The following is a 15067-nucleotide window of genomic DNA, read 5'->3' as shown; positions in this document are numbered from 1 at the left end:
TTGCCTATTTCTTTTGCTGTTTTTGTGACATTATTTTGAAATGATGACACTAACTTCCATGAGAAGAACCAACTTAAGATGGTTTATGTGTGTCCTTTCTATAATGGAATTTTTTTTTTTTTGTACCAGGGATTGAATCCAGGGGCACTTAACCCCTGAACCACATTCCCAGCCCTTTTTATATTTTATTTAGAGACAGGGTCTCACTTAGTTGCTTAGGGCCTTGCTAAGTTGCAAAGGCTGGCTCTGAAATCAGCGATCCTCCTGCCTCAGCCTCCTGAGCTTCTAGGATTACAGTTTGCACCACCATGCCCGACTGGAAATCTGTTTTAATTTAAAACTTTCCCCGGGCTGGGGAGATAGCTCAGACGGTAGAGTGCTTGCTTTGCAAGCACAAGACCCTGGGTTCTATCCCTAGCACCGCAAAAAAAAAAAAAAAAAAAAAAAAAAAAAGACACTTTCCCTGGGAAGAATTAATTTTTTTGTGCTTGTTTTGATTTATTATTGTGCTACATGTTAAATTCATAATCTGGGTTTCTGTAAACTTGTCACTGATACTTCATAAATCCCTGAACCCTGGCAGAGCCCACTGCTGGATAGATCCACTTAACTGCACCAGCATAAAGGACTCTCTTGAACCCTTTCTCTGCTGTGAAGGTCAAATAGTGTGGAGAGAGCTGACTGATACTGGTAGGAAGAGAGAATTTCCTGAACAGCAGGGATAGGTGTTCAGGTCCTCATCTGGAACTGATGCTACCTGTAACCCAGTGTGTACTATTTCTGACATCTGACCCTGGAGGTCTGTCATTTTGTTAGGTATCATGTTAAGGATCAAAGTTCCTCCAAGAAAAGTTTTAAAAATTCAGGATATTAAGTTGAATATTAATTAGGAATAGGTGAAAGTTGAAATAAAGAGAAAGTGAAGGTTTATAATGAATTTCTCAGATGAGCTATCTTTAGTGTAGGTTCTTTATTGGGTTAACTCGTAAAAAAATCCCACTCAGTTTTAACACCTCAGACCCTCCAGATTGTCTTTGGAGGAGAAATAATTCTTTAAGGAAGAGAATGAATGTATTATTTCAGAAACACTTGACAAAATTTTGATCAGGAACGTGTAATGGGTTAGCAAGAAGTTGGTGGAAGATAGTTGAGGAGGTCTGTCTCTCTGCTTTGGGCTCTGAATACAGCCCTTGTCCTGTTTTATCCCCCTTTAGTTTTTTGAAAACATATACTGTGTTCCACTGAGATTTAGTAGAATGGCTTGTGGTAAGGACACATATTCAGTAACTTTAGAAGAGGAAGCCACAGCTACTTTCACAAGGGAGCTGTAGACACACACAGTACACCTGGTGCTATCCCTGGTTATTATGGAACAGAATAAAGTTAATGAGAAGTACAATTACAAGACACACCTGAGTCCAGAACAACTTCTCTTCCCCCACCCCTTAGAATGAGATCATTGGCAAAGTTGGAGATATTGATGTATTCACTCCTATGATAATTTTCTATCACATATTCTCAGAATATGGTGAATTATTTGTTTGTAATCATTTTTGCTACCTTTTATGTCAAGTCACATAAGCTCAGCTTTCTGGAGTTCTTCCCCTCTTGTTCTAGAAGTTGCAGCAATAACAACTGTACAGAACTATACCGAATCTAATCATATGGTAAAAATGAGAACTGTATTGACGTTAGCTGGTTTGCTTTGTGCTAGCCCTGGGGAACAGAGGCACCTGTGAGGTTCTTTGTTAATGCACTTTGATAGCATTTAATGAATTGGTTTTAATTTATGACTTGAAGGCAGTGGTTGAGTAGTTCCAGTAGTACTAGCTTTGGCCTCAGATGGAAGATTACTTTGATTTTTCTCTAGTCAACATTTTTTTTTAAATTTTATTTTTAAGCTGGCCATTATAGTTAAACATAAAAATGAAATCCATTATGACATATTTATACATGCACATAGCATAGTTATCTAATCAACATTTTTCAGATTTATTTTTTGATTTAATTTTTATTTCTAGAGTGAGAGGTTTGACATCTTGACTCTGCAAAATTGATGGTCTAGTTGGGAAAGGGAAAAGAATGGTGGTTTCCTGAAATATGTAGAGCTTCTGTTGTTCTTTTGGAGGGAGATTGTGATGAATTTTTTCATAATGCATAATGGCAAAATTTGTCCCTAATATTAATCTGGACATAGACTGTCGTGGGCTACGGTTTAAGCACATACTGTAGCTTCATGAACAGCTCAAGAGTTTGCTGCTTTTGCCCACAAGGTAAAGAAAGATTGGAGAAACACTGCCTTTCCTCCTCGTTCTTTCCTCAGTAGATAAATGGTAGTAGGTGGATGGTAGTAGTAACAGCTTATTTTAAGATAGTACAGGGGCTAGGGATATAGCTCAGTTGGTAGAGTGCTTGCCTCATAAGCACTAAGGCCCTGGGTTCAATCCTGGGGAGGGGGGGAGTACCAGTGCCTTTTTTATCTGGAGTGTTCTGTGAGATATAGGAACCCACCTGGCTTTGGGGGAATAGTGATGTCAAATGTGTATTCTGTTTTGATATAATCAGGAAAGTAAACGTTAAAAGGAATAGGTTTGCTTAATTTGTGTAGCTTTGGAATCTTTTAAAGACTATGTAGTGCTTGAGTTCATATCTTATGTAAGAAAATTTAATGTTTTAATATGTAAAATTATGGTTCAAAATAATATTTTATTGTGTCTAAAATTAAGTATTTTTAAAAAATATTTTTTAGATGTCAATGGACCTTTTTTTTTAAAAAAATATTTTTATGTGGTGCTGAGAATTGAACCCAATGCCTCACATGTGCTAGGCAAGTGCTCTACCACTGAACCACAACCCCAGCTCCTAAACTTAAATATTTAAAAAAAAGTTTTTGTTGTTGATGAACCTTTATTTTATTTATTTATATGTGGTACTGAGAATCAAATCCAGGGCCTCACACATGCCAGGCAAATGCTCTACTACTGAGCCACAGCCCTGACCTCTAAATATTTTAATGTTCTTTCTGAATTCTTTAATCAAGAGAAACATGTGCAGAAGGTAACATTTGGGGTTTTTGTAAATTTATTGTATGCTTTTCTCTTCCAATTATTTCGAAGATTTTTTTTATAGAGAAGCCACAGCCTTTTTTTTTTTTTTTTTTTTTTTTTTTTTTGGTACCAAGGATTGAATCCAGGGGTGCTTAACCACTGAGCCACATCCCCAACCCTTTTAAATATTTTAGAGACAGAGTCTCCCTGAGTTGCATAGGACCTCACTAAGTTGCCGAGGCTGGCTTTGAACTTGGCAGTCCTCCTGCCTCAGCCTTCCGAGCATCTGGGATTATAGGCTTGTTCCACTGTGCCCAGCTTGCCTTTTTTGTAAGATAGGGACATATACTTGACTCTAAACCTAATATTAATTTTTGCTTAATTAATATTATATTAAGGGCTGGGGATATAGCTCAGTTGGTAGAGTGCTTGCATCTCAAGCACAAGGCCCTGGGTTCAAATCCCTAGCACCGCAAATAAAACAAAAACAAAAATAAAAATATTATATTAATATATACATTTTTCTAAAGAGTAATCTGAATAAATCCCCATGTTTTTTGAATTGTTTAGACTAATTGCTGATTAATAGAAAAAGTTGGTATTTATAATACTTTAAAAAGTCCTCTTCCCTTTCAGTGTGTTCTCATGATAATGTATCTTATCCATATTCATATGGTATGATTATTCATGTTTAAAAGAATTAAGTACGTTTTCAATAATATACACTATGGTTGTCTATATTCTCATTTTTAACTGATATGCCTTGGAAGAAATAAGATGTGTGGTATCCTTATATTGCATATGAAAATTAATTTTAAAATTGACAGCTCATTTTCAGTTAATAAGTCTTTCATTTATTACCTATATAACATTGAATACATTATTCACCCCAACCCCAAGTTTCTTTATCCTGTGACGCTTGACACAAAGCTTTCACAGTTGTATATTATATTATAGATCTATATGTAAAACAAAACCTTAACATTCCTTGAATATAGACTGTCTTTATGTGCTAGTATAGGAAAGTTTTTTTAACTGAACATTACAGCAGACATGAAAGGCAGAAATAAAAAAATGTGATTAAAGTTAAAAATGTAAATTTGTCAAAACATACCCTTAAGAAGCTTGTGTCACAAGTTCCAGGCCAGCCTCAGCAACTCAGGAAGGTCCTAAACAACTTTGCAAGACCCTGTCTCAAAAAAGGGGAAAAGAAAATTATTATTAAAAAAAAAATTGACTTGGGATGTAGTTCAAGTTAAAGTACCCCTAGGTTCAATCCCCAGTAGTGAGAGAGAGACAGAGACAGACACACACACACACACCCACAAAGGAATAAGAAATGCTACTACTAGTAGTACCATGCAATGATATCTATTCGTATCCCTGGTCATTCTAAAATCTAACCTAAATAAGGCATAGCATGGTGGTTTGTTTGCCAATAGTGGCCAAAACAAATATATCATAATCTGAGTTACATCCATAGCTATTTTTATTTTTTATAGGGAGAGTCTTGCTAAAATGCTGAGATTTTCTTTGAATTTATAGTCAAACCTCAGCCTCCCAAGTTGCTGGGATTACAGGCATATGCAACCATATCTGTACATTTCTTATTTCTCAAGAAACTTCAGGCTTTGGAAAAGGGAATAACAGTTCCAACTGTGTGTAGTTGAAATACATAAAAAACAAAAACAACAAACATAAAAAAATCACCATTATTGTTTTGGTCCACACAACAAAAGCAGAAATAAAAGATGAGTCAAAGAGGATTCCCCAGGATTCTGCATGTTACCATTTCTTTCTCTGTAAACATTCCCATGAAGGAGACTATTCAGAGTCCATAGTTTTTGTTTACTCAGTGCCTTTAGTTCAAATGCAGTGTGAAAGAATGGATGCTGTATTTTAGCTGCAATAGCCCTGAGCTAAAAATCATGGAAAGACAACTACAAGTAGATAGCATTAGAAAGCTTGAGCTGGACAATGGGGATTGCTTGACTACAGACATTTTTTATGAAGTACATCCCAAGCAGCACACATCTAAGCAGAATTTTGCAAAATCAAAAGTTCCTACAGAAAAAAGAGGAATTCAGAGACTAACTAGGGGCCCAGTGAAGCCCCTACTGACTAAAATTGTTATATTAAGCTGTTAATCAAAGTTTTTAAGATTAGTTTTCTTTTTTTGTAATTTTTAAAAATTTTATTTATTTTTTGTTCTTTTTAGATATACATGCCAGTAGTAGTTTTCTTTTTAGTACAGGAGAACTGAAATCATTCCATGTTGATATATAAAATACTTTTTGAAAAATAATGTTTTTCACTTCTGTGTTTTAATGTTAATATCATAGAAGAATCATGATTTTTGAGTTTAAGCTAGAAAAAAGGGCTCAGCATAGTAATGTAATGTTTAATTTTGTTGTACCTTTTTTTTTTTTTTGTAGTGTTGATTCCCTGCTTTCACAGATTTCCTTAAAAATTTTATTCAGCTTCCAGTTCCAATAATATCTCAAAGTAGGACATATTTATTCTGTAGTGAGACATCTGATTTTTTTTTTTTAAAGGGAAGCAGAAAGAAAAGTATTCATCTACTTTATATGTTAAGCACCAGGTTAGATAATAATATTGTCTAAGATGAAAATTTAGTGGGCTAAGGAGAAAGGGAAAAGTTGCTTACTCTGAAGGGCTGTGCTAATTCTGGGATCTTGTCTGCAACTTTTAGAAACAGTTGCAGCAGGCCTTTCTGTTTGACTTTTTTTCCCCCCCAAATCAGCCCACTCTGAAACTTTAAAGGTACCAGTTATTTTCTGTGCCCTAGGATCTTTTTCTTTTTCCTTCCCTTCCCTTTCTCTTTCCCTTTCCTTTTCCCTTTCCTTTTCCCTTTCCCTTCCCCTTTCCCTTTCCTTTCATGAATTTTGAGTTAAAAATCCCCTCCCTCCCTCCCTCCCTCCCTCCTTTCCTTCCTTCCTTCCTTCCTTTTCTTTCTTCCTTCCTCCTTTGTCTTTCTTTCTTTCTTTTTCTTTTCTTTCTTCCCCCCCCCCCCCCCCCCCCCCCCCCCGTCCCTCTCTCTCTGTCCGTCTCCCACTCTCTCCCTCCTTCCCTCTCCCAGTGGGCACTCCCACTGAGCCACATCCCCAATCCTTTTATGTTTACAGACAGGGTCTCATTGAGTTGCTTAGTGCCTTGCTTTTGATGAGGCTGCCTCAGCTTCCTCAGCTGCTGGGATTACAGACATGTGCCACCATGCCCGGCTTTTTTTTTTTTTTTCCTTCTTGTATTAGTGCATTATAGTTATACATAATAGTTGGGTTTGTTTAGAGAAAATCATACATAGATGGAATTAAATTTACTCCATTTCAGTCTCTGGTGCCCCCCACCCCTTTCCCTGCCCTTCTCAGCCCCCAATTCCCTATTCCCTTAATAGTTTTTTTTGGGGGGGGAGGGGTGGAACCAGGGATTGAACCCAGGGGTGCTTAACCACTGAGTCACATCCCCAGCTCTTTTTATATTTTATTTAGAGACAGGACCTCACCAAGTTCCTGAGACTGGCTTTGAATTTGTGATCCTCCTGCCTCAGCCTCCTGAGTCCCTGAGATTAGTAGGTGTGAGCTGCCATGTCTGGCATTATTAATTGGTGCTTTATGTATATATACATAAAGGTGAAATATGCCGTGGTATATTTATACATGCACATTGTGGAATTTTGTCAAATTCATTTCCCATTTGCTCCCCTTTCCTATCCTTCCTCCCCACCTGGATCTTACTCTTCAACTTCTTTGACCTTCCCTGTATCTATGATAGCCACCCCAGACCCCCTTTTTTCCTGTATTGTGCATATGAGAGAAAACATTTGACCCTTGATTTTCTGAGTCTGGTGTATTTCTCTTAGCCTGGTGTTCTCCAGTTCCATTCATTTACTGGCAAATGCCATATTTTCTTTCTTCTTCATGACTGAGTAAAATTCTATGGTGTACACACACCACATTTTCTTAATCCATTCATCTATTGACAGGCATCTGGACTGGTTCCATAACTTGGCTATTGTGAATTGTGCTGCTGTAAACATTGATGTGGCTGTTTCAATATAGTATGCTGATTTTAATTATTTGGCTGTGAGATAGCTGTGTCCTATGGTGGTTTTGTTCCTAGTTTTTTGAGGAATCTCCACAGTGTTCCCATAGTGGTTGTACTAATTTGTGGTCCCATCAAAAATATATATGTATCTTTTCCCCCCATATCCTTGCCAGAAGATATTATTTATATACTATTTTTTTTTTTGTACCAGGGACTGAACTCAAGGGTGCTTAACCACTGAACCACATCCAGCCCCTTTTTGTTTTTTATTTTGAGACAAGGTCTCACTAAGTTGCTTTGGTTCTCACTAAATTACGGAGGCTGTCTTCGAACCTGTGATCCTCCTACCTCAACCTCCCGAGTCGCCATGCCTGACTTTATTATTGCTTACATTCTTGATAATTGCTCTTTTGACTAGAGTGAGATAAAATCTTTATTCTTCTTCTTCTTTTTTTTTTTTTTTTTTTTTTTTTTTTTGGTATTGGGGATCCAACCCAGGGCCTTGTGCTTGCAAGGCAAGCACTCTACCAACTGAGCTATCTCCCCAGCCCCGAGATGAAATCTTAATGTAGTTTTGATTTTCATTTCCCTGATGTCTAGAGATGTTGAACTTTTATCATATATTTGTTGGTCATTTGTACTTCTTTTGAGAAGTGTCTGTTTTAGTTTTTTTCCCATTTATTGATTGGGTTATTATTTGTTGCTGTTAAGCTTTTTGAGTTCTTTATTTATTCTGGATGTTAATCCTCCCATAAAGGAGCAGATGGCAAACGTTTTCTCGCATTCTGTAGGCTCGCTCTTCATACTCTTAGTTGTTTCCTTGCTTTGTGGAAGCTTTTTAACCTGATATAATCCCACTTACTGATTCTTGGTTTTATTTATTGAGCTTTAGGGATCTTGTTAAGGAAATTTAAATTTAACATTTAAAGATTTTATTTTTAAAAAAAATTTTAATTTTTTTTTGTGGTGCTGGGGATTGAACCCATGGAACATTTAAAGACATTAAATAATCTTAGTAAATTCTTCTTCTAGTGCTTTAAAAATATTCAATTTCCAAAGTCAGTCATTTCATTATAGATATTATAAGGCCAAATAGGTATGTTCAGATTGAAATATAAGTTATTACAATTCAAAAGGGAGCAAACAGTAAAGCGAAAAATGTTGAGAAGGTTTTAAACATCAAACTTGATTTTTTTCCCTTCCAAAACTGTATAGGCAAGTTGTATTCCTTATCACTTTTGAGCAAATATTCAGGTTTAAAATCTTATTAAACACCTAGTGCTTATCAGCCTAACACAGATGAACACTTAGTGTAAGAATTTGTTTCAGGAACCAGTTACTGGGGCTGGGGAGATAGCTCAGTCGGTAGAGTGCTTGCCTTGTAAGCACAAGGCCCTGGGTTCGATCCCCAGCACCAAAAAAAAAAAAAAAAAAAGGAACCAGTTACTGTGGGATTACACTCCTGTAATCCCAGCAATTTGGGAGGCTGAAGAAGGAGAATTGTAAGTTCAAAGCCAGCTTCAGCAATTTAGTGAAGCCGTAAGCAACTTAGTGATAGCCTGTCTCTAAATAAAAGAGGGCTGGGGATATGACTCAGTGGTTAAGTGCTGCTGGTCAATCCCCAGTACCAAAAAAATCTCATTTCAAATAATAACTTATTTCAAAACATGTTTATCCATTTCCTAAAGCTTAGTTTTTAATTATAAACTAGAAAGATTTTTGAGTCTCATATTTCTTTGATACTTGAAATACAAGGAGCTAGAACATGTCATGTCCAACCTGCTTCAGTGACATAACTGAAGAATTTTTTTTTTTTTTTTTTTTGGGTGCTGGGGATCGAACCCGGGGCCTTGTGCTTGCAAGGCAAGCACTATACCGACTGAGCTATCTCCCCAGCCCCCTGAAGAATTTTTGAAATGAAAACTGTTGGCTATCCAGGGTTTGGAATTTCTTGATCTACTCTTCATACTGCATAAAACAAGTTTTAGAAATGTACACATTTCATAGTTTGATACATGAAGCACTCATTTCTACACCTTATGATGTAAGGTAAGATATGAACCTTTCAGAAATTCCATGTGTGTTCACAAGTAACTAAGCCTATTACAATGATTATAGATTGACCAATTATTAAAAGAATTGGGACTGTTTTTGTGGTATTTCTTTACAAGTAATCAGACTTTATATGTAAACATGCAAAATAATCAATAGTAAGGTTGCACTTGTTTACTAAAGGTACACTTTTAAGTTTTGTGGGTACCCATATACACAGATATACATATGCACAAATTATTGCATTACGAATCCTGGAGATATATTGCAGATGACAGCTGAAGCAGTCATTTTCTGTTAAGAAGAATGTTACCTGTCTGGAAGGTAAAATTATTTATTAGTAAGTATTTTTCTGAATTGTTCATGTGTAATTGTATTTTAAATTCTTCATGAAAGCAAATGAAACATTCCATAATATATATGTGATTGTATAGTCTTTTGTTAAAAATAAATGTTAACAACTAACCTGTTGTTTACAGTATATTTTGGAGGTATTATAACTAGATGATGATTAACATTCTCAATCTTTATAGCTGTGAAGAATTACATACTATCTGGATATTTTATAAGTGTATTTTATATCACATCATAAATCTTTTTAAGAAAAAAAGTTTGGCGGTATGGTTATAGGATAGGAGAAAATAATTGTGCTCTCTTGTGAGCATGTGCATTTTCCACATAAGAATATTCACTATATATAGAAGACCTCTTAATAAGAAAAAGAACAATGATGCAATGGTAATATGGTCAAGAGATTTGGATAAGTATTTTACATAGGACATCAATAGAGTCAGTGAACATATGAAAATGTTCTTTAGTTATCAGGAAAATAAAATCTATGCTTGTGTACAATTATACACTTAATAGAAAGACTAAAATTGAAATGATGGACATTATCAAGTGATGATCAAAACGTACTGGAGGTGGGTGCCGTGTCACATGCCTATAATCCCAGCGGCTCTGGAGACTGAGGTAGGAGGATCCTGAGTTCAAAACCAACCTCAGCAACAGCAAAGGTGCTAAGCAACTCAGTGAGACCCTGTCTCTAAATAAAATACAAAATAGGGCTGGGGATATGACTCAGGGATCAAGTACCCCTGAGTTCAATCCTGGTAAACCTCTCCCCCATTGGGGAAAAAAAAATAAAATGCAGAGGAACTGGAATTCTAGTATCTTGCTGGAAGAATTGTGAATAGGAACAACTACTTTGGCAAAAGTTTGGTAATAGCTTTTAAAAATTTGAGTTACAAGTATCCCCTACCCCAGTAAATTTATTTATTTTTTTAAGTACTGGGGATTTAACCTAGTGATATTTAACCACTGAACCATGCCCCCTTCCCCTTTTTGTTTTTTATTTGGAGACAGGGTTACCCAGGGCCTCCCTAAATTGCTCAGTTTGGCCTTGAACTTAATCCTCCTGCCTCAGCAGTTGGAGTTGCTGGGATTACAGGTGTGCACCATTGCACCTGGTTTGTACCAGTGATTTCATTGCTAGAGTTGTTATGTACTTATTATATTTTATAGAACTCTGTGCACATATGTAAGAGAAGATATAAGAATATTAATAGTATTATTTTCAATGGTCACTAATTAGAATAAGTCAAATGACCATTGACTTTTTGAAAAATGTGTACATTTTTCAAAAAAATTTATACCATTACAATGCTCACCAATGTGATAAATACTTATATGAGGGAATTAGTGGGAGTGAAAATTTATGAGCTTCATCTGCATAGGTCATCATATTTAAATCTCACAAAATGTTGGTGAAGGTGAAGTAAAGATATAGAAGATAAACCTCAACACATACCATATGCTTACATTTTTATGCATTTCAAAAACTTGTATTTAGTGATGTATACTCATCCATAAAACTAAAACCCAGTAAGAAAAATATTACCATGAATGCCATGATATGGTTGCTTTTTTGTTCCAGAGGGGGTGTTTGTTTGGAAAAGGGTACTTGCAGAGCTACTGGGTACCAGCAGTCTTCTACTTTTTATACCTGGACATTGATTACTCTGATGTTTGCTTTCTAATAATTCCCAGAGCTGTGTATTTGTCATTTACATTTTTTGTATGATTGCTATATTTCTTAAATAATTTTTTAGAAAACAGTTTTTCTTAAAAAATATAGACACCTTCTAAGGTGGAAAAATTCCAATCATAAATTGCAACTTCATGACTTCTTGACTTTGTCCCTTTTTAAGTCATCTGTGTGTGTGTGTGTGTGTGTGTGTGTGTGTATAGATAGATAGTGTTTTTTTTTTTTTTTCCTCGGTGCTGGGAATTGAACTCAGGTCTCTGTGCTTGCTATAGGCAAGCTCTACCAACTAAGCTACATCCCTACATCCCTAAATATGTATTTTTGATTCTAATGTTTCTGGATCTTTTCATTGTTAGTATTTAAGTGTTACTACACTATGGGAAAACAGTGGTGTGCTAATCCCACCTCATATTGGCGTGTGAGTACTGATAGTTCCCTTCCTAGCTCCATGTTTAGTGATGACACATTGGTAGGTTCAGTTGGCAGTGATGGTACATCACTGGAAATAGGAACATCCTGGAAAAAGGAAACACTACAAATTAAAGTTTACCCATCTTCTCAGAAAGGTGGTTTTTAAACATTTACTAGTGTACCACTACCCTATTTGCTATATTGCATAAGAGGTCTATAGAGAAAATAATAATTGAGTAAATAACTAGTTACTTATTTTTTTTCATATTATTGAAAGTAGCACAGTTAGATGTTTAGATAAAATTGAATAAAGGCAAACTTCTTTGAGGATGAAATGATTTATATAGGTACAATTTCACCTTCTGTTGAGAGGCAGGGTCATATAATGGCTCAGTGTGAATTCTGTTATACTGTTTCAGTTCGAATTTCAACTCAACCTGTCTTTGGCCACTTGAATTTCAGTACAACGTTTACTTCTGTGTGTCTTTTAATTTTATTGTTAAAATCAAGATGATAATAGTACCAATTCAAAGGGGAATTAGTACATTTCTAGTATTGGATATAGTGAGTACTCAAAAAATTTTGCTATTAAAAATCATATTTCTTTATTGCAAATCTTTTTTTTTTATTACGTACTTGTCAGAGATTCTGAGAAATTCTTCAGTTGTAGATCATTGAATATAAAAGCTAAATAATTACTTAGAATATTTTTAAGTTAATTATTATTATTTTATTTTTAGGTGATTCCCCCTAAGGAATGGAAGCCAAGACAATGCTATGATGACATTGATAATTTGCTTATTCCAGCACCAATTCAGCAGATGGTCACAGGACAGTCAGGACTGTTCACTCAGTACAACATCCAGAAAAAAGCTATGACCGTGAAGGAGTTCAGGCAGTTGGCCAACAGTGGCAAGTGAGTAGATTCAGTTTGCTATTTCTATTTCTTTAAAAAAAAGAAATGAACATAGTAAGAAACCAAGTAGACAGGGGAGCTTATAATGAAAAGAAGGAGATTCATGTATAACATTTCAGCCTTCATTTAACTGTTTCTGCTTTTTTCTCATTAGGTGGTTGTTTACTAACCTTTTGTTTACTGTTATGGAAATTACTTTACATTTTATTATTTATAATACCTAGGCACGGGCTGTGCCACTGAGCTACATCCCCAACTCTGCCATGAGCTTTTGATTCATCTTGTGTTGGGCAAAATTTTCTTTGTGTGACAGTGCTAAAACCACACACACACACACACACACACACACACGCACACACGCACGCACGCTTATAATTTTATGGAGGTCAGGAATCTAGGAGTGGCCTAGCTTGGTGGTTCTGGCTCAGGGTCTCTCATGAGGTTGCAGCCAAGATGTTGGCTGGGTCTGCTTGTCATCTGAATGTTTCCTGGACGAGAGTCTTTGAGAAGTGCTCCCCTTATGAGGCGATTGGCTGGAGTCCTTAGTTGTTTGTCAAATGGACTACTCCTCATGTTGTGGCAGATGGCTCTTCCAGAGCAAGTGATCCAAGGGCGTGTTAGCAAGATGAAAATCACAGTATCTTCTCATGACCTGTCCCAGAAGCGGCACACTGTCACTTCTGCCATATTTTGTTCCAAGCCAGTTGCTAAGGGGAAGAGAATGAAGTTCTACTTCTTGAAGGGAAGACTAATGAAGGATTTGTGAATATATTTAAAAATTATCACAGTTAAGATTATTATTGTGATGTAGTTAAGGCCCTACATGACAGCATTAATATGACAAAACCAAACTAAATCAAACTCAGAAGGCCAATAAAAAAAAATAGTTGTCCAAATTCCTGGATGGGTGTGAATGAGAAGGGAAGGCATTGGTAGAACCTCATTCTTTCAAATTTCATTGAAAATTTGAAACTGTCATTATAGATGGAGTTCATTAGCATTCAAATTCAGAATTATAAGTACAATACAATTGAAGCAAGAAAATGGGCATTTCCTAATTGTTTACTAGTAAACTGTTTACTGTATTCTGTTGTCCCATTTTTAGTAACCATTTCTAGTGTTACTCTTAAAGTGTTGATAGATCAGTTCATTGAGTTGAATTTCTATTTGCAGCTTTGAATAAGTAAGTAGTATCATGAAAACTAAAATACACTTGAAGTGATATAAATTATTAGATAGTAGATTATAAAGATTGACTTATTAGCAGAATTTACCTTTCTTGGTATTCTGGAGTTGAAAGATGATTTTTAAGCATAGTTTGTTTTTGTGTTTTTTTTTTTTTTTTTTTTTTTTTTTTTTTTTTTTTTTAGTAGTGGAATCTAATATGAGGAATTGTCTGAAAAGTTACTTCTAGATTAAATTTTTTTTCTTTCAAAGTTAACTTTGAAAGAAGTTTGGATTTGGTTTGGATTGATTTTATGATAATTGTTATAATGTTAAAATACCTTTGCAATTCTTATTTTATATTTCCTATGCCAGTTTCACGTTGAAATTCCTTCCTTCCTTTCGTACTTCCTTCCTCCCTCCCTTCCTTCCCTCCTCTCCCCCGCCCCCATCCCTCTCTCCTTTCCTCCCTCTTCATCAGAGGTTGAACCCAGGACCATTCAACTACTGAACCACATTCCCAGTCCTCATTATTTTTAAAAATTTTGATACAGGGTCACTAAGTTGCTTAGGTCCTCCCTAAGTTGCTGATGTTGGCTTTGAACTTGCCATCCTCTTGCCTCAGCCTCCTGAGCCACTGGGATTATAAGTCTCTGTGCCTGGTGCTGGAAATTTATTTCATATGCCAATGGAATGTGTTTCTGTGTTCAAGGCAAGGCTTTTACTGTCTATGCAGAACTCACATGATCTTCGTGTTTGTTGCAGAATGGTGCCGAGACTGGAGTAATTTTCATAGGGCTCCATTCATCTGTTTTTCTTTAGTACCTTACCTTTTTCTTTTAGTACCTTATACCAAGTACATACTGTGCTTAGTGTAAACTGAGGGGATGGTATACTCATGTGGTTGATAACACAACATGGTCCAAAGAAAATCCGGAGACTTTCAATATAGCTATAACAAAGAAACTTATAGAGCTGATTAATACTCTTTGTTTTGTCTATGTTATTTATCTGTACTTCCTTCTTGGCACAGAACTAAGTGCATTATACAGTTACCTGGTGATTTTCTCAACAGCTCAACTGTTTTTTATCCCTGTTTTACAGAGTAATAACTGAGTCCCAAAATAATGCATCTTCCTGACTCTGTCCAGGTTTATGTAGCTTGATTGCAGTACTGGGAAATGAACCCAGGATTCCACGCATGTTAGGCAAGCACTCTTACATTGAGCACTGAACTACATTTCCAGCCTTTTAAAAAGTTTTATTTTGAGACAGGGTCTTACTAAGTTAACCCAGACTGACCTCAAACTTGAAATCTTCCTTCCTCAGCCTCCCAAATCACTGAATCACTGGGATTGCAAGCAT

At 36.0% G+C, this 15067-nt stretch overlaps 1 protein-coding gene across 6 annotated transcripts in view; it reads left to right on the top strand.

Moving 5' to 3' along the window:
- Positions 1-15067, top strand: part of Kdm4c (lysine demethylase 4C) — a 360726-nt gene that overhangs the window by 34334 nt on the left and 311325 nt on the right. For all 6 annotated transcript variants that reach the window (XR_007104946.1, XM_047524586.1, XM_047524585.1 and 3 more), the window contains one exon: positions 12363-12538. Coding sequence is in view for 5 of the 6 variants with exons in the window: in XM_047524586.1 (XP_047380542.1) it covers positions 12363-12538 (176 nt within the window). In the remaining variant the exon portion in view is untranslated. The remainder of the gene's footprint in view (positions 1-12362; positions 12539-15067) is intronic.

Source organism: Sciurus carolinensis, chromosome 14 (genome assembly GCF_902686445.1).
Source record: "Sciurus carolinensis chromosome 14, mSciCar1.2, whole genome shotgun sequence".
NCBI classification, from domain to species: Eukaryota; Metazoa; Chordata; class Mammalia; order Rodentia; family Sciuridae; genus Sciurus; species Sciurus carolinensis.
The sequence above is the reverse complement of the archived record's forward strand: the minus strand, read 5'-3'. Positions and strand labels throughout refer to the sequence as shown.